The following is a 20135-nucleotide window of genomic DNA, read 5'->3' on the forward strand; positions in this document are numbered from 1 at the left end:
AGAACTTTCCCTTCTGAGATATTAGCTTCTGGAACAAAGCAGCACTGAACTTTTGATTCACATGAATGTTCAAAATGGGCATCAATACCAGTGTCAAAATGAGGGTGGGAGAGGAAGGCAAGGTAGGCAAGGAGAAGGAATTCCCATCTACTGGTAATAAAGCTCCAGGTTCATCCCATCATGGATTTCATAATCTCCCAGAGACACGTGGTCCTTAAAAATCGTGTACCATTTTTTCAGGACTATCTTCGTCCACCGGGTGCCAGTTTGGGCCGCTATGAGTTTTTTCAAGTCCCGGACGGTGTCATCGGTGTCACATTTGACGCGGACTTTCTTCCCCAGACGGTCATTGCAAAAAACCTCAATCATCATCGTGGCTGGACCTCTAACCCCTCGAACATACAGAGGACACAACTCCTAGCTGGAATGCCGAGCCCTGAGTAGCAGTGTTCTTCAGTCCCCTCGGAATTTATTAGGACAGGCGCCGCAGTTTTCTTGACGTCACTTCCTGGGCTGGCTTACTGACATACTTCACAGGCTTTAGCGTTCTCATTGGCTGTGGTATCTGACTCTTCAACCACGAATAGTACTTTCCAGGAATAGGAAAACCTAGGCCTCTGGTGGGAGCTCGAACAGTTTTTACAGACGGTTCTCCAAAAGGAAATTTTGGAGAAAAAGCTAGTTTCTCAAGGTCTATGTAGTATTCCAAACACCTGTTGGCAATGTCTCTGTCGAAGCAGCTGAAATAACAGCCTGTATTCTAGCATTACAAATGTTTCCTGATGAGCTGGGCGGTGGTGGCGCACGCCTTTAATCCCAGCACTTGGGAGGCAGAGGCAGGTGGATCTCTGTGAGTTCGAGACCAGCCTGGTCTACAAGAGCTAGTTCCAGGACAGGCTCCAAAACCACAGAGAAGCCGGGCGGTGGTGGCACACGCCTTTAATCCCAGCACTCGGGAGGCCGAGGCAGGCGGATCTCTGTGAGTTCGAGACCAGCCTGGTCTACGGAGCTAGTTCCAGGACAGGCTCCAAAACCAGAGAGAAACCCTGTCTCGAAAAACCAAAAAAGAAAAAAAAAAAAAAGAAAATAGTTGAACAGTCCTAGCCAAGTACCAAACAGTGACTTGTGTTTTCTTTTCTTTTTGGGTCTGAGTAAGCAGGTCATAAAAATGTGTTATGAAGATCTGGGTATGGCGGTGTAATGTTGAATTTGGGGGGTAGATGCAGGAGAATCAAGAGTTCAAGGTCATCCTCACTTAAAGTTCATTGCCACCAAGCCTGAGGAACTGAGCAGGAGAACCAAGCCCCACAAGCTCTGCTCTGCCCTCCTGTCTTTCCTAGGTTCTTATTGTTGTGATAAACACCAAAAGAAACGTGGGGAGGAAAAGGCTTACTCTAGCTTACAGTTCTAAGTCACAGTCCACAACTGAAGGAAGTCAGGGCAAGAACTCAAGGCCAGAACCTGGAGGTGTGGGTTGTAACAGGCCCCAGAGGACTGCTGCTTACTGGCTTGTTCCCATGGCTGCTCAACCTGCATTCTTATACTACAAAGGACCATTTGATCAGGGATGGCACCAACCCTGCCTGCCATGGGCTGGGCCCTCCCAAGTCAAAAATTAATGAAGAATATGCGCCAGCCGGGCAGTGGTGGCAAAGGCCTTTAATCCCAGGGTTTGGGAGGCAGAGGAAGCTGGATCTCTGAGTTCGAGGCCAGACTGGTTTAATGGGAAAAAGAAAAGCGAACAGTGTAAACAACCAGTAAACAGGAATTTGTGCGTGTGTGTGAGTGTGGGGTTTTTCAAGACAGGGTTTCTCCGTGTAGCTTTGGCTGTCTTGAAACTCACTCTGTAGAGATCTGCCTGCCTCTGCCTCCCAAGTGCTGGTATTAAAGACATTTGCTACCATGCCCAGCTGGGAACATTCTCTTATAATGGACCTAATAGGTGTGTTGGCACAACACAAGCACTATAGCACATTCCTGCTGCCCCATAAGAACAAGATTAAGGGAGCTGGAGAGATGGCTCAGTGGTTATGAGCACTGGTTCCTCTTCCAAAGCACCTGGGTTCAATTCCCAGCACCCACTTGATAGTTTACAACTGTCTGTAGCTTCAGTTCCAAGGTGATCTGATAATCTCAAACAGACATATACGCAGGCAGAATACCAATACCCATAAAATAATTTTTTAAAAATGTATTCAAATATGCATTCAAACAATTCAAAGAGAGCATAATAGCATACAATATCAAGATTCTCTGTGTATTTTCCATCTATATGCAGCTTTATTTTAACCTCTAAGTTATATGTATATCTTTGTAATGAAATAACTCTGTGGATCAAGCTGTCCATGAACTCACTGAGATCCATCTGCCTCTACCCTGCAGGCATTGGGATTAAAGGTACTGGCTACCACACCTTGAAGTCACAGAGGTCAATCTACCTCTGCCTCCCAAGTGTTGGGATTAAAGGTGTGTCACACCACACCCAACTACTCTCTTTCTTTCTTCTTTACTTTTAAGAACTTTAACCTTTAGTTTGCATATTTTTTTACACATTTAGAGGGTTTATTCATCTTTGAATCTCTCTTTATTGTACATCTCTCTTTCTCACCATAAGACTTTTTAGAGAGGATTAAAGCCGTGACTTAACTGCTGGATCCAACCCATTCCTTAGCTTCCCAGCCTCATGGCAGAGGTACTGCCTGTAGCCATCTTTATTGCCACAACTCGATGCCAATGTCAAGGTCACTGCGGGCAAGCAACCTGCAGCATTCTGCTCACAGACAACACTCAGTCAGACTGCCTGCCTGAAAAATGAGTCAGAGTTTGCTCTGGAAGGACAGCCCAGAAAGCCAGCATTTTCAAATGGCGCTGCCTTTTTTTCTGCTATGCCTAAAAACTGAAAAGCATGCATTCAGCTTTTCCTCAACACCCTTTAAATATTTTGTGGCAGGATCTCTTAAAAGAGCTACAGAGTTTTGCAGCTAAAGCTGAGTCAGGATGCCTCTCTTAGATGAGAGGAACACATGCTTGCCTCTAGCAAGCAGAGCCGATCTGAGAAATTGCTGCTACCAAGAAAACATGCTTTACTCTATTCTTTTCCAAGCTTATACAAGCTTTCTGTGGACTCCGTTATCCACATTCTCAGGCTCATCACAGGATCCTTTACCATCCTTTTCCACAGCCCAAACAGATTGCTCTGGTACCCAAATGGGCTTGTCCGTTCCTGGAGGAAAAACACAAACAGTTCCTCTCACCCTAGACAACAGGGGTGTGGGCTCCTTCGGTTGTCCTGTAATAAGGTCTTTCCATCGTACTCATCTAAGGAATGAGAACTTTTATTCCAATGTCTTTCCATGGCCTAGTGACCATCACAACACACAGTTAAAAAATTTAGAATAAATAAAATAGAAGCCAGTTGTGTATTGGGAAAGAGAATATACTCCCCCCTATTTATTTTTGTGAAATACTCCTTTATGACCACAGGCATTCTTTCTACTATAGCTTGTCCAGTAGGGGCATATGGAATACCTGGAATATGTTTAATATCATTATTTACACAAAAAGTTTGAAATTTTCCACTAGTCTACGCAGGACCATTATCTGTTTTAATACCATTAGGTAAGCCCATATAAGCAAAAGCCAGCAGGCAATGAGCTGTCACATTTTTTATTTTCTCTCTGCTATACAGCGAAGGAAAAACTACTTAAGAGCAAGTATCAACTGAAACATGCATGTATTTCAGCTTTCCAGCTGAGGGTAGGTGGGTAACATCCGTCTGCCAAATGTCATTCGCTCTAAGACCACGAGGATTAACTCCAGCCATGGGTGTGTTAGGAAAAGGAGCACAGGCAGAACATTGGGGGGTCATCTCTAAGGCAGTGGCTCTGGAGAAACCAGTATGGTGCTGCAAAGAACGAGCATTTCAATGATATTTTGTATGGTGTTTAGAAGCCTTTTCTTCGGGGCTGGCAAATAATATTCGAGTATATGCATCTGAGCGTTGATTACCCAGGGTCAGATGTCCAGGTAATTGAGTATGACCTCTGAAATGACTCACAAAAATGGGATCGTGCCTGGACCATAATAAATATTATAGATAGCATAATTCTTGTGGTATTATCAGGACACAGGAGAAATATAAGGAGCAGTGTCTAAAGGAGCAATCATTTGAGGCAAGTAAATACTATCAGTATATAAATTAATTGACTCATCAGGAAACATTTGTTTTTTTTTTTTTTTGGTTTTTCGAGACAGGGTTTCTCTGTGGTTTTTTTTAATATATATATATATATATATATTTTTTTTTTTTGGTTTTTCGAGACAGGGTTTGTCTCTGGCTTTGGAGCCTGTCCTGGAACTAGCTCCGTAGACCAGGCTGGTCTCGAACTCACAGAGATCCGCCTGCCTCAGCCTCCCGAGTGCTGGGATTAAAGGCGTGTGCCACCACCGCCCGGCTTCTCTGTGGTTTTGGAGCCTGTCCTGGAACTAGCTCTTGTAGACCAGGCTGGTCTCGAACTCACAGAGATCCACCTGCCTCTGCCTCCCAAGTGCTGGGATTAAAGGCGTGCGCCACCACCGCCCAGCTCATCAGGAAACATTTGTAATGCTAGAATACAGGCTGTTATTTCAGCTGCTTCGACAGAGACATTGCCAACAGGTGTTTGGAATACTACATAGACCTTGAGAAACTAGCTTTTTCTCCAAAATTTCCTTTTGGAGAACCGTCTGTAAAAACTGTTCGAGCTCCCACCAGAGGCCTAGGTTTTCCTATTCCTGGAAAGTACTATTCGTGGTTGAAGAGTCAGATACCACAGCCAATGAGAACGCTAAAGCCTGTGAAGTATGTCAGTAAGCCAGCCCAGGAAGTGACGTCAAGAAAACTGCGGCGCCTGTCCTAATAAATTCCGAGGGGACTGAAGAACACTGCTACTCAGGGCTCGGCATTCCAGCTAGGAGTTGTGTCCTCTGTATGTTCGAGGGGTTAGAGGTCCAGCCACGATGATGATTGAGGTGGTTTGCAATGACCGTCTGGGGAAGAAAGTCCGAGTCAAATGTAACACCGATGACACCGTCCGGGACTTGAAAAAACTCATAGCAGCCCAAACTGGCACCCGGTGGACGAAGATAGTCCTGAAAAAATGGTACACGATTTTTAAGGACCACGTGTCTCTGGGAGATTATGAAATCCATGATGGGATGAACCTGGAGCTTTATTACCAGTAGACGGGAATTCCTTCTCCTTGCCTACCTTGCCTTCCTCTCCCACCCTCATTTTGACACTGGTATTGATGCCCATTTTGAACATTCATGTGAATCAAAAGTTCAGTGCTGCTTTGTTCCAGAAGCTAGTATCTCAGAAGGGAAAGTTCTGGACAAATACTCCCCACCTGACCTCGACCCGTCAAAGATCCCAAAACTCATGCGACCCAAGGACCAGCAGTATGTGGTTCAACTGATGGCCCCCTTCAACATGAGGTGCAAGACGTGTGGAGAATACATCTACAGGGGGAAGAAGTTTAATGCGCGCAAGGAAACCGTCCAGAACGAGGCCTGCCAGGGCCTGCCTCTCTTCTGCTTCTACGAAAAGTGCATGCGCTGCTTGGCCGAGATCACCTTCAAGACAGACCCTAAGAACACGGACTACACCGTGGAGCATGGAGCCACACGCAGCTTTCAGGCTGTGAAGCTCCTGGAGGAGGAGGAAACGCGTGTGCAGAAGGAGCGCGAGGATGAGGAGCTGAACAACCCCATGAAGGTCCTAGAGAACCGCACCAAAGACTCGAAGCTGGAGATGGAGGTGCTGGAAAACCTGAACCAGCGGCGTGGACTTTGCGGCCATGCTGCTGCATCACCGCCTGTCACATAAACAGCAGCGACAGCAGCAGGAGGAGGAAGATGAGCTTGAGACTGTGGCCTTGCTGGAGGAGGCTTGCCACTGCCAGCACAGGCCTCTGGAGGATTCTGACTCAGAAGATGAAGCTCTGCCTTCCCTACCACGCTCAGAAGCCAAACCCAACCCACAGCCATCCTGGACAAGGCACCGAAGGCCAAGAGGAAGGCAGAGGCAGTGGGCAGCAGGACACAGCTGGCCGGATTGGTGGTGCCAAAGAAGGTGAAGGCGGAAGCCAACGGGGGCTCAGAGCAGCTCCCTATGCCTGCCAGAGGCCCCCTCATGAGCAGGAAGACAGGCAACCTTGCACTCCACACACCCGGGGCCTCCTCCCTGAACCAGCTGGGTGCATATGAAGACCGAGAAGACAGTGGCAGCTGAGCCCCTACAGCGACATCACAGACCCAAGAAACCAGAGGAGGAGATGGGATCAAGGAAGGCACCCTCAGCAAGGTGCTCTTGACTGTGTCTGCCACCATCGGACCTTCGATTGTCCCAACATTCTTGCTTCCCGTTTTGGCATTGAGAGAAGTTCTGGGCAAGGTCAGCGGTCTCTCACTGAGCCCAAAGTCGTGAGACTTTTATCTACATAACAAGACAATCTACTCATTTTCCACGCTGTTCTATGTATCTGCCGCCCCTTCTTCGTCTCTTGCTCCAGGAAGCCTCGTGATGCTATTCCTTTCTGTAGCTCAGGATGGTACATGGGCCACGATGCTAGCTAGCATCCTTACGTTTTCCCCCGTAGAACTTCCAAGAGTCCATACGTAATTAAAATAATTTCCCCGATCAATCTGTTTTTGATTAGTGTCATTTATAAACTAGACTAAGAATTTTGGAAAGTCAAGGGACACAGCAAAGCCTTGGGCAGAATTTCTCTGTGGCATAATTAAGGAACGGTAAGGAGGCCAGGCCTGCCTGGAGTAGACAGTAAGAGGGGCAAGAATCAGAGGCTGGGACAGGAGAGATGTCTCCGTGGTTCAAAGCAGTTAGCTGCCCTTGCAGAAGAACCAGGTTCAATTCCCAGCATCAACATGGTTGTGAACCACCATGTGGAACTCCAGCTCCAGAAGATCTGATGCCCTCTTCTGGCCTCAATTTTTTAAAAAATTATTTATTTATTATGTATATAATATTCTGTCTATATGTATGCTTGAAGAGGGCACCAGATCTCATTACAGATGGTTGTGAGCACCATGTGGTTGCTGGGAATTGAACTCAGGACCTTTGGAGGAACATCTAATGCTCTTAACCACTGAGCCATCTCTCCAGTCCCCCTAGCCTCAATTTTTAAACCTGCTCTCAATTACGTTCACTGAGCAATGTCACACAGAAAGATCGAGAACCATGGGTGACATCTAAATATGACTCTCTCTCTCTCGTAAGATGCCTCTTTTTCTGTTTCTTTTTCTCCAGATGCCTGTCCCCAAATCTCTACATAATAAACTCTACATCATGCTGCTGGCGTGGTGTCACATGCCATCTGTTCCAGCATTTGGGAGGCAGAGGCATGAGGATTTCTGTTAGTTCAAGGCCAGCCTGGTGAATTCTAGGATAGCCAGGTCTATGTAGAGAAGTCCCATATCAGAAAACAAAAATAATGAAAAAAACAAACTTGTGTGCCTTGCTTCTCTCTGAGCTCTGACGTATTCCTACTGTGCACTCAGGGATCAGACTGCACTTGAACAGAGGGTCCATGTCCAGTTTCAATTTCATTTTTGAGACAGGGTCTCATGTTGCCTCAAACTCAGCATGTAGATGAATGATGGCGTTGAATTTCAATCCTCCTGCTTCTCCCTCCCGGGTGCTGAATGGCAAGCACGAGCACCACACTTGGTTTATGTCGTCCTGGGTTCAAACACAGGGTTTTGCTGTGTGGGAGGCAAATGCTGTACTCACTTAGCAGTATCTCCAACCTTTACGGCAAAATCTCTGAACAACAGCCAGGGCAGCATTATCAGGGACTCGGGTGTCAAATGTTACTATGACCAAGAAGAAGGGATGGTGACTTTTAGACCAAGTCTAGGCAGTGTGGGCAGACACACAAGGGAGAGACTAGCCCCGTCTCTAAACACAACAGTTTTCTGCGCTCGGATTGATAGATCTGCAACCAGCTACCTAAACGGAGCCTGTGTCTGAGCAGAGCAACTGGTAGATGCTGCTCAGTGAATGACGGTTCCTCCAAGGTGGAGGTATCTCCCACCGGTAACCTCAGACAATCCCAAGCCCACAGCAGCCAACTGGGCAGGACATGCTGAAGTGCTATAAGACACGAGTAGATAGGACCTAAGGAGGCAGAGCAAGGGGTGACTAGAGCCAACAGGTGGGGCAAGGCTGTCACTGGGAACAGTTGCTGGGATGAGAAGGGGGAGGCCCAGGGCGATGTGTACAGAGTGCAATCATTGTGCCCACAGAGCCAGCTGTCAGCCACTCAAGCTCAGCCAACAGCCTAAGGATCAGGCCGACACCCTACGTCAGCTGCTGGGTCTAGACAGCTGCTTCTAGGACAGTGGGAGGGGAAGGTGGGAGGTCAGAGTCTGTGAGAGGAGCCAAGGGAAGACATGCTGAACATATTCCATGAGGGGAGAGAAAACAGCATAAACCACAAGCCCTAGGGAAAAACATATAAGAATGATTGAGCAATACTGTAATGGGGATGCAAATGCATTACTACAGAGCCAAAAAGAGGGCTCTTAAAAACCTGGAGTGTGTGCCCGGGAACGGTCAGGAGTCCCACTTTACAAGTGATACAAGGAGATTTGCTCTCCTCCAGATTCATCTAGAGGTTCAAGGCATTTTTTTTTTCAAATTAAAATAACAAGGGGAAAAAAACACAGCCACATTAAAGCGACATGAAAATAGTTGAACAGTTCTAGCCAAGTACCAAACAGTGACTTGTGTTTTCTTTTCTTTCTGGGTCTGAGTAAGCTGGTCATAAAAATGTGTTATGAAGATCTGGGGATGGTGGTGTAATGTTTATAACCCCAGAATTTGGGGGGTAGAGGCAGGAGAATCAAGAGTTCAAGGTCATCCTCACTTAAAGTTCATTGCCACCAAGCCTGAGGAACTGAGCAGGAGAACCAAGCCCCACAAGCTCTCCTCTGCCCTGTCTTTCCTATCTTTCCTAGGTTCTCATTGTTGTGATAAACACTGAAAGCAACGTTGGGGGGGAGAAGGCTTACTCTAGCTTACAGTTCTAAGTTACAGCCCACCACTGAAGGAAGTCAGGGCAAGAACTCAAGGCCAGAACCTGAAGGAATGGGATGAAACAGGCCCCAGAGGAGTGCTGCTTACTGGCTTGGTCCCATGGCTTGCTCAACCTGCTTCCTTATACCACGGAGGAGCACCTGACCAGGGATGGCACCAACCCTGCCTGCCATGGGTTGGGCCATCCCAAGTCAATCATTAATGAAGAATATGCACCAGCCGGGCAGTGGTGGCAAAGGCCTTTAATCCCAGCATTTGGGAGGCAGAGCCAGGTGGATCTCTGAGTTCGAGGCCAGCCTGGTTTAAAGGGAAAAAGAAAAGCGAACAGTGTAAACAACCAGTAAATAGGAATTTGTGCGTGTGTGTGTGTGGTTTTTCAAGACAGGGCTTCTCTGTGTAGCTTTGGCTGTCCTAGAACCCACTCTGTAAACCAGCGGGCCTTAAAATCACAGAGATCTGGCTGCCTCTGCCTCCCAAGTGCTGGTATTAAAGACATTTGCTACCATGCCCAGCTGGGAACATTCTCTTATAATGGACCTAATAGGTGTGTTGGCACAACACAAGCACTATAGCACATTCCTGCTGCCCCAGAAGAACAAGATTAAGGGAGCTGGAGAGATGGCTCAGTGGTTATGAGCACTGGTTCCTCTTCCAAAGCACCTGGGTTCAATTCCCAGCACCCACTTGACAGTTTACAACTGTCTGTAATTCCAGTTCCAAGTGGATTTGACAGCCTCGCACATACTCATACGCATGTAGAACACCAATATCCATAAAATAAATCATTTTTTAAAAAGTATTCATGTTATTCTTTCGGTCCCTGCCCTAGCCACGCCCACTCCTTTTAACTTCTGACCTCCACAGGCCATAGCTCTCTTCCTGCTTTTCTCTCCCTGTATACACACGGGGCTTTGCCTCTCTCCTCCTCTCTCTCCCTCCCCTCCCTCCCTCCCTCCTTCCCTCCCTCTCTCTCTCTCTCTCTCTCTCTCTCCCCCCTCCCCCTTTCTTAATAAATGTTTATGGCTATTCCCTGTGTTTATATGTCTGTTACCGCCGACACCGCCAGAGCGGCTCGTGCCCTCCCGCTCGTGGGAAGCTGTAGCCGCTTTTTCTCATGGCACGCCAGCCCGCTCAGGGATATTTTTTAAGAATAACAATTCATATATGCATTGTCCAGGCAGTGGTGGTGCAAGCCTTGAATCCCAGCACTTCGGAGGCAGAGGCATGCTGATCTCTGTGAGTTCCAGGCCCGATTGGTCTACAGAGCAAGTTCCAGGACAGCCAGAGCTACATAAAGAAACCCTCTCTCATAAAACAAACAAAAGAAAACGACTGTCCCTCAAGATTGTTTATGTCATTACTGTTCGCAGGTACCCAGTGGCCTTTATCATTTTCCCCTCCGTGACGTGTTTTCTTCTTCGACCGATTAAGAAGCTGAGGTTCACTGAGTTCAGAGAGCACCTTGGTGACTGAAGCTGTTGGAAGCAAGTAGTACAGAGGTTTGTACATCAATCTAGGTGGACCCTAGGGGCCAGCTGGGACATGCAGAACTATGACGCCATTCATTCCCCTAGGCTCCAGACTCATTCCGTATTCATGGGCACAGGCTCTAAATGCCAGCGAAGCGCAAACGTCCATAAAATGCCTACTCTGAATACACAGTCAGGATGGGGGACACACGGGGAAACAGGAAGTTACTGTAAGGGGAGAGCAGATGAAGATGGTACCTGCAGATGGTCAGAGAAGGGAGGGCGGAGCACAGAAACTGAGATGGAAAGGAGGTGTGGTCAGAGTAGGAGGCGGGCCTCAGAGAGGGTCTCCAGGAGGAAGTGGGTGGGGCAAAGCCTTGGGAGCAGAGGGTGGGTGGCTAGGAGGTAAACAAAAGGTTCGCTCCCTTGTCTGACTGGGGGAGTCTGGGACGACAGAATCTGAACAAAGACAGGAAGCCAAGTAGTGAACAAACTAAATCCAAGAAGTACCTAATGGATTCAAAGCCTGGGTCAAAAGCAAAGCTGGAGGAAGTCTTGGACATCCCTCCGGGGAGGTGGCAGTAACAAAAAGAAGTACCCAGGGGCCCTTGGGGGAGGTGGCAGGCGGACTCAGATACTGAGAAGAGACTCTGAGGTCCCGGGAGGCCCAGAATCTTGAAGGCCAGGCTGGGAGAGGTGTCAAGGAGAGGCGAAGAAGCTGCTGTGGGTGGGTCGAGCCAGGCGGGGAAACTCCCACATTGTGGCCTTCCGTGAGAGGCAGAGTCAGCACACTGAGAGAGGAGAGTGAGCTGCAGACCCTGCAGAGGCCCGAGAAGTAAATATATGCACAGATGCACAGAAGCACCCAGAAGATCAGAACAGGAAGTGGATTCCGTGGGAGGCAGAATTAAAGGCAGCTTTCTGTGTTACTGAAAATTGCTAGCTGGTTTTTGTTTCCTGTAGGATTGGGGAATCGGAACCCTGTGTAAATCAGACAAGCACTCCATCCTCTGATTATAGTGTCCAAGTCCTGAAATCACAAGGGCACGAGACACAACAGGCCAAATGTCACGAGGAAGAGAAAGGAACTGGGAGGGCTTTGTGGTAGGTCCCTGGGAGAGCACAGATCTACCAGAGGGAGGGAGCGAAGTCGATACTACAGACAAAAACACCCTAGCGGAAAGACAGTGTCAAAAGGAAAGACATGCAACCCTTGTGGCTAACAAACATCTAATTTTCCTAAAACGGAAATAGTTCATAAGGGCTGGGGCTCAGCCAGTCGGTAGGTCAGGTGGTGAAGTGCTTGCTGCCAACCATGTGGGGGAGGGGGTGAGCCTAGCCCTCAAATAAAACAGTCAGGGGCCTGGAGAGGTGGCTGGGCTGGAGAGATGGCTCTGTGGTTAAGAGCATTGGCTGTTCTTCCAGAGGTCCTGAGTTCAATTTCCAGCAACCACGTGGTGACTCACAACCATCTGTAATGAGATCTGGTGCCCTCTCCTGGTGTGCAGGCAGAACACTGTATACATAGCAAATAAATAAATACATTCTACATGGTGTGCGTACATCTCACCCATAAAGAGTTGTTGTTTTAAAAACATCTGGGGAGATGGAGACACTTTGTGTTGTTTATTTCCTAGACTTGTTCATACTGGGTTCCTGGGTTAGATGGAGTAATACATTGTTGTATGATGTTTTACTCTTCTTATTCTTTTGGGGTCCCACCACCCAGCTCCCAGATAAATCACACATTCTTAGTTAGGAATGTCTGTCCTTAGCTTGGCTTGTTTCTTGCCAGCTTTTCTTAGTTTAAATTATCCCAACTACCTTTTGCCTCTGGGCTTTTCTCTTTCTCTATTTCTGGATCTCTTTCTTTGCTTCTTTCTCTGTGGCTTGCTGTGTAGCTGGGTGGCCGGCCCTGTACCTTCCTCTCCTTGCTCTCTTGTTTTCTTTGCATGGTCTCCTCCCAGAGGTCTCTTTTATTTATTCTCTCTGCCTGCCAGCCCCGCCTATCTTTGCTCCTGCCTTGCTATTGGCCTTTCAGCTCTTTATTAGACCATCCAGGTGTTTGAGACAGGCACAGTAACACAGCTTCACAGAGTTAAACAAATGCAGCAGAAACAAAAGTTACACACCTGAACACAATATTCCCCAACAGCACATGGCTTTTTCAGGAGAGGAGGCACCATCCTGAAAGCTGATCGCCTCTTGCCTGCAGGTGAGCAGCCTGACCCAAGAGAGAACTACTAAACTCCCCAAACAGCTCATTAGCATAACCAGCTCTGCACTCTCTAACCCCAGCCCTTTGTTTCGTTTTTTGATTTTCATTTTCAAGACAGGGTTTCTCTGTGTAGCTCTGGCTCTCCTGAAACTAACTTTGTAGACCAGGCTAGCCTCACATTCAGAGATCCACCTGTCTCTACCTCCCAGTGCTGGGATTAAAGACCTGTGACACCACATCTGGCTAGAAGATACACTCTTGAGAAGCAGTAATATTCACAATCTTGGCTTTTTAAAACAACAACTCAGCCAGGCGGTGGTGGCGCACGCCTTTAATCCCAGCACTCGGGAGACAGAGGCAGGCGGATCTCTGTGAGTTCGAGGCCAGCCTGGTCTACAAAGGGAATTCCAGGACAGGCTCCAAAGCTATAGAGAAACCTTGTCTTGAAAAACCAAAAAAAAAACAACTCTTTATGGGTGAGATGTATGCACACCATGTAGAATGTCCTTTTTTTTTTTCTTTTTTTTTTTCTGTTGTTCACTCCGTGCCTTATTGACTTGGAAGTAAGTGCTCATGTAAACTAAAGTTGTAAAATTGTCCCACCTCCCCTTGGTGCATCGCAAAACTAAAATCTTAGGGGAAAAGTCCCAACGACAATGGCCTCTATAGGCTAAGGTTGGCCTTATGCCAGCCATAGGGACAAAATAATGACAAAGAACAAAAAGAGTATTTAATTATTGTGACAACTTTGGTAAAACAGATGGCAACATTGTAGCTCTTTCTTTGGGGATTAACACACATTTAATACGAGTTTCTAAATTTCTCTTAAATTTTTTTTTTTCTAAAATGATGCGGTATCTGTCTAATTTTACAGTTCTGGGCGAGATGTTGTCTTTTTTTTTTTTTTTTTTTGGTTTTTCGAGACAGGGTTTCTCTGTAGCTTTGGAGCCTGTCCTGGAACTAGCTCTTGTAGACCAGGCTGGCCTCGAACTCCCAGAGATCCGCCTGCCTCTGCCTCCAGAGTGCTGGGATTAAAGGCGTGTGCCACCACCGCCCTTCGGAGATGTCGTCTTCTTGATCCTTGCCTCAGTTCTGGTTCGGTCACTATTTCTATGGCCTGAGGATGTGAAGTAACTTTGAGAGTCTACTCCTGCTCGGGCTCAAACCTTTTCCTTCTCTGAGATGCTAAACGTTTCCTTTCAAGGCTTAAGAAAATTTCTTAACTCTGGGTGGTGGTGGCCACACCTTGATCCCAGCACTCAGAAGGCAGAGGCAGGCTGATCTCTGTGAGTTTGAGGCCAACCTGGTCTATAAGAGTTAGTTCCAGGACAGGCTCAAAAAAAAAAAAAAAAACTACAGAGAAACCCTGTCTCACCCCCTCCCCCCAAATTATTATTTTAACCTGTTGTGGTAGGCCTTTGTGTGTTTATTTGGGACTAAATGGATGTGGGATCTGGTGGGACAGAAACCTCTGTCAACATTAACTGGGCAGTGGTGGCACACGCCTTTAATCCCAGCACTCTGGAGGCAGAGGCAGGCGGATCACTGTGAATTCGAGGTCAGCCTGGTCTACAGAGTGAGTTCCAGGATAGCCATGGCTAAACAAAGAAACTCTGTCTCAAACAACAACAAAATTTATTTTCTTTCCTGTGTGTGCCTGTGTGTGTGTGCATCTGTGTAAAGGGACACGAGCCCACTCCAGCAGGTGCTCCGACTGGCCTTCCCCTTCTCCCCCATTCCCTCTGCCTTACTAAAAACCATTAGGTTACATTCCTAAAGCTAGACCCCAAGGTCTATTCCCTGACATGACCACTTCCTCCTCCTCCTGAGGCTGTCTACCAGGATCCAGCTGTCAGTATTAAAGTCCAGCAATCAGAAGCTCCCTTTGGCTCACCTAATTAACATGCCCAGTTAAAATTAAACACCTCATCCGAACACAGGCTTTCTCATTTTACCTTAATAAACTGCCATCTGCCCGTGTGCCTTATCTATCTCCCCTTTATCCAGAGGCAGTCCTTAGTCCTTTCCCTAGTCCCCTTCCCCCTCATCCTCTGTCTCCTTTACCATCATATCCTAGCCTATTCTAACACAGACCTCTCCTCTTTCTCTTCTTAAAATTAAACCTGCAAGGTCGGGTTTTTTTTGTTTGTTTGTTTGTTTTTTTTTAACCAGAGTCAAAAAGCAGTCACTTTAACTTTCTTCTCTGCCTAATCTCTCTGTGAAAACAAGCCTTAGGATGTGGTTTGTGCCTAATCCAGGGTCTGGTAGGGAGTTCACCCAGGTGGGAGTTCCCTTCAGTGTGTATGCCCGGTGGGACTGGAGTTAAAGACAGTTCTAAGCAACCATGTGGGTGCTGGGAATAGAAGCCTGGTCCTGTGGAATAGCAGCCTGTGCTCTAACCACAGAGCCACCTCCTCACCCTACCTTTTCATTTCCTTCTTCCTCCCTTCCTCCCTTCCTCCCTCCCTCCCTCCTTCCCTCCCTTCCTTTGAGCCACTTTTTCATTTCTAAGCATTAAAATGAAAAATCAGGAGCTGGAGCCATGGCTCAGTGCATAAGAGCACTCACTGCTCTTGCAGAGGACTCAAGATTTATAGTGATATAGTATTTGTGTTATAATAAAAAAAAGCTAGCCTGAAGATCAGAGGGCAAAACAGCCCCACTGGTCAGCCTTCTAGACCAGGCCGTGGTGGCACACACCTTTAATCCCAGCAGCCACACTAGTTAGCCATAGTGGTGGTGGTGGTGCACGCCTTTAATCCCAGCACTAGAGAGGAATATAAAGTGGGAGGAGACAGCTCTCAGGCTCAGTCTTCAGTCTGAGGATTCATGGAGACAGGACTTATTCATTTTGGCTGAGGTAGATGTAAGAGCCAGTGGCTGGCTGCTTTGCTTGTCCGATCTTCAGGTTGAACCCCAATATTTTTCTCTGGGCTTTTATTATTTGTGCTACAAAGTTTGGCGCCTTGAACCCACATGGTGGCTTATAACCATGCATGACTCCTCTTCTGACCTCTCCAGGCAGCAAGTGCAGACACACATGCAGGCTGCCTGCTTAATGTTTCCAGCAATGTATTTAAACATCGCCTTGGCTTAGGATTTTCTTTGTCATGTTACTATAAAAACCCGATCAAACTGTTGCCTCGTTAGAACATGGCATTTGGAATGACCTGTGTTCCCAGGTCGTGGTCACTCACATTTGGCTCCAGAATAAGCTCTTTTAACCCTTTTGAGGTCAGAATTGTGTTTTTCATCAACATAAGGACAGAAGGAGGGGAGAGGAAAGGGGAGGGAAGTTGGATGTACGTGTTAGTATTGAAGAGGACGCAGGTTTGGTTTCTAGGACCCTCAAGGCAGTTTACAACCGTCTGTAGCTCCAGTTCCAGCTGAGCTCATGTCCCCCTCTGACATCTGTGGGTGCTGCATCCACATGAGCACAGACATACACTGAGACACATAAAATATAAATATATTAATGTTTTTGTTTTGTTTTTAAAGAGCCAGGCAGTGGCAGGGCACGCCTATGATCCCAAAACTCAGGATTATACCAGAGGCAGGCGCATCTTGGAGGCCGAGGTCAGCCTGGTCTACGGAGTGAGTTCTAGGACAGCCAGAGCTGTGACCCAGAGAAACCCTGGCTCGAAAACAAACAGCAACAACAACAAAGAGCAAAGAAAGTGCTCCTAGAATTGCAAAAAGGAAACCAAAGGAAGTCAAGGACGAGGATCGGCTAAAAATAGAGACTGCTCATAGAAAATGAGACGAGAGCCACAGCTAAGCTTCTTCCCTCTGAGTTACCGTTATTCCTTTAGCAGGCTGAAGATACGCAAAACGTCCACCACACGCTCTGTCTGTGGCAGCTCTGGGCATTCAGTCATCTCTCGTAGCAGTTGACACTATCCTAGGAAGGGAATCTAATGCTTGCATAGTCACAGATGTGTATTCTCTGTGGCAAATCGGTCTCACTCTTAGACATCCTCCTCTCAAAACATTGGCACTGGGCGGTCACCTTCAGGTCTTTGTCATGTCGTGCAGCTTGTCTGAGTCCTGACTCCCCAAAGCTGCACGTTTGCTTTTCTTCTGTCCCTTTGCAGTACTGGCCTGGGCACTTCGTGTTTCCTCACCCATCTCTGAAGCGTCCCCGACCCTTGGCTGCTTCCAAAGGTCTGGGTGTCTCTCTCTTCTTCAGCTTCCTTCTCCAAGTAGAGCCCTGAGGCTTCCCCTTAGTTGTCAGTACGATTGTCCTGACTTTCCTTCTCCTTTGGTTCTTGAATTCATTTGTGGCTCAGACTAAGAGCTCCCGAGAGCAGATCCAGATTCCTTTGATAACAAGTAGCACCCCAGAGGAGACACCCCAAAGCTTCTGGTGGTATGTGGTGACCACAAAGGGACCCTAATAAAGTTGCTCCAGAGGCAAAGTGGGTGACTGAACTCCAGCACCATAGAGGCCCCCTGGGAAGGACCTTACACAGTGAGTCCAGCCGCTCCGACAGCTTTCACAGTGGCTGAAAGCAGATCCTCGGTTCATGGCTCAAGCCTAACCTTGGAGGCCAGAAGAAGGACCCCGCGGAGAAGTCAAATAAACCCAATATTGGCTGGGGCTCCTGAGAGTCTACTCAGGGACTCTAATGTCCTTTTTTATGGCTTCTTTCAGTGCTCTGTCTAGGGCTGGCAATGCTGAGCTGTGTATAAATTCATGGCAGCTCCCAGCTGGATGAAATCTTTAAAAGAAAAAAAGAGAGAGAGGAGAGAGAGAGAGACAGGAAAAAGCTAAATATTTGAACTGAAATGAAATAACATGGTTATAGTGTTGTGTGTTTTGTATCATTGTTTAGAATATCAAAAGATTGGAAACACCTGTAACAAAGACCTCCTACATGGCTGGGCATGGTTGCTCATGCCTGTAATGCCAGCACCCAGGGAGCAAGGCATGAGAGCTGCCAATACAGGGAGCTGGAGAGGTGGCACAGAGGCTCAGATCAAGTCCTGCTCCTAACTGCTTCTGCTGAGGACCAGAGTTCGGTTCCCAGCACCCACATCAACTGCCAGTTCCCACCACAACTGCCTGTAACTCCAACTCCAGGGGACCTGACACTCCTCTGGACTCTAAGGGCACCTGTAACACACCTGGCATACTCACACAGTGGCACATACACACAGATAAAAGTCTTATTTTACATTTTTAATTCATTTTACATACCAACCACAGTTACCCCTCCCTCCCCTCCTCCTGCTACCCCCACCTCTCCCCATTCCACCCCCCATAAATACAAGTTTTTTAAAAATATAACAAAATATAGAGAGAAGCTCACAGAAGCACCAACAAAGCACACGTCAGGAAGTCGCTACCCTGCGTAGACTTAAAAGTAAGCCTGGGGGCTGGAGAGATGGCTCAGAGGTTAAGAGCACTGGCTGCTCTTCTAGAGGTCCTGAATTCAATTCTCAGCAACCACATGGTGGCTCACAGCCATCTGTAATGAGATCTGGTGCCCTCTTCTGTTCCGCAGGCATACATGCAGGCAGAACTCTGTAAACATAATAAATTAATCTTTTTTTTTTTTTTAAGTGAGTCTGGGTTTTCTTCTGTGTCCTGGATTTCCTCTGTTGTAAGGTTTGGGTTTCTAAAATCATTTGTGTGCATGACCATGCCAAGGAACTCATGTGGAGGTCAGAGAACAAATTTCAAGAATCGGATCCTCCATCCACATTTGAGGTTCAGGGGTTAAATAATATCAGGTTTGGTAGCAAGTACCTTTCTCCACTGAGCCATCTGTTAAACCTACAAGTACATATTTTAGAGGCTTAAAAAAAAAAGTGCTGGGCGGTGGTGGCGCTCAGGATGGAGAGGCAGGCAGATCTCTGCGAGTTCGAGGCCAGCCTGGTCTACAAAGAAAGTTCCAGGACATCCAGGGCTATACAGGGAAACCTTGTCTAGAAAAACAAAACAAAACAACAACAACAACAAAGTCAGTTGCTGATCATGAGGTAAGATGCTCGCTACTGGTGGACCAGAGGTCACTGGAGAATAAAGAAGTAGGTGTGAATATTATGTTGTGTGTATGCATAGGCCTCTAACTATTCTGCAGTCACTTGTGTCTGCACTAAGCTAGATAAGGGCTCATACAGAGACTGCCAATATAACCTATTAACATAGTTCCTTCGAGCCTCCTCTCCTTGCTTATAACACATAAACACACACACACACATACACACACACACAAGAGAAAGAGAGAGAGAGAGCAAAAAGGGAGGAAAAAGAAGAAATGAAGTAAGGAACTTGGTGAATGTGCGTTTTAGGCCAGCCAGTGCTTCAAGAACAACAAATTGTTCAAGAAAAAAACAAAAGGAGCGCTGCCTGGACCTCCCTGCTATATGATGGACTGAAACCCTTGAAGTCAATCTCTGTATGTAGCCCAGGCTGGCTCCAAACCCTGGCTCCTTCTGTGTGCACCCAATACCTCCTGCCTCCCAAGCAGAAACAGCTTTGGAACCAATCTCACCAACTCTGATCCTCCAGGTCCTTGGGCACAGCCTAGCGGTATCCTCAGGCCAGGGTAGGAGGAAGCTGCCCAGGAAATGGAGATGCTGGAACTGAGTCCCCACCGTGCTGCAGTGCCCAGTGACTTACAGGAAAGGGACTGTGATGGAACCCACCGTGTGAGTGCATGCTTGCTGCTGCTGGGCAAGTCTCAGCCTAAGGATTCTATTACACGTTGTCCAACACTTACGAAGCATTGAAATTTAAATTGTCTGCTGAGAAGATGTCTCAGGGGGTAAAGGCGTTTGCTGCCAAGCCTGATGTCCTGGAACTCATATGCAGATCATATACAGAACTGACCTTTGGAAGTTGTACTCTCATGTACACACACTCACACACACACACGGGCTTAAAGCTAAGATGGGCAATTTTTTATAAAATGGCAATCAAAAATTTTTAGATTGCATTTTTTTTCTTTTATGGGCATTGGTGTTTGGCCTCCATGTGTGTCTGTGTGAGGTGTCAGAAGCCCTGGAACTGGAGCTACAGACAGCTGTGAGCCGCCATGTGTGTTCATGACTGCTGAGCCAACTCTCCTGCCCCTCGGTTGCTTTTCTTTGTGGATTTTTGTGTGTGCACCCAATACCTTAGTGCTCTGGTGGACATCAGAGGACAACCTTTGGGATTCAATTGTCTCCTTCCATCATAAGACTTCTAGGGATCAAATTCAGGGTTTTCAGGCGTGGTAGCAACTGCCTTCAACCTGCTGCTGAGCCCATCTCGCTGGCTGATAAAACAATAAACTTTGTCGTCTGTGTATTTTACCACATTACAAAAAAAATTAATTTAACGAGCCCATTCCCTTTGTTTCTT

General features: G+C 47.2%; 2 protein-coding genes and 1 pseudogene across 2 annotated transcripts; 2 read left to right on the top strand and 1 right to left on the bottom strand.

The window, feature by feature from the left end:
* Positions 1-147: 147 nt before the first annotated feature.
* Positions 148-372, bottom strand: LOC121450834 (ubiquitin-like protein 5). Its single transcript, XM_041656163.1, has one exon. It carries the CDS (start codon positions 370-372, stop codon positions 148-150), a length of 225 nt encoding a protein of 74 aa, XP_041512097.1.
* Positions 373-4998: 4626 nt separating this feature from the next.
* On the top strand, positions 4999-5223 carry LOC121450835 (ubiquitin-like protein 5). The gene has a single exon (XM_041656164.1). The coding sequence runs from the start codon at positions 4999-5001 to the stop codon at positions 5221-5223; it is 225 nt and encodes a 74-aa protein (XP_041512098.1).
* Positions 5224-5353: 130 nt separating this feature from the next.
* On the top strand, positions 5354-6271 carry LOC121450291 (annotated as a pseudogene).
* Positions 6272-20135: the final 13864 nt, after the last annotated feature.

The sequence above is a fragment of the Microtus oregoni genome, unplaced genomic scaffold, assembly GCF_018167655.1.
Source record: "Microtus oregoni isolate MIOR12 unplaced genomic scaffold, Mior012 000007F_ref0000211, whole genome shotgun sequence".
Taxonomy (NCBI): Eukaryota; Metazoa; Chordata; class Mammalia; order Rodentia; family Cricetidae; genus Microtus; species Microtus oregoni.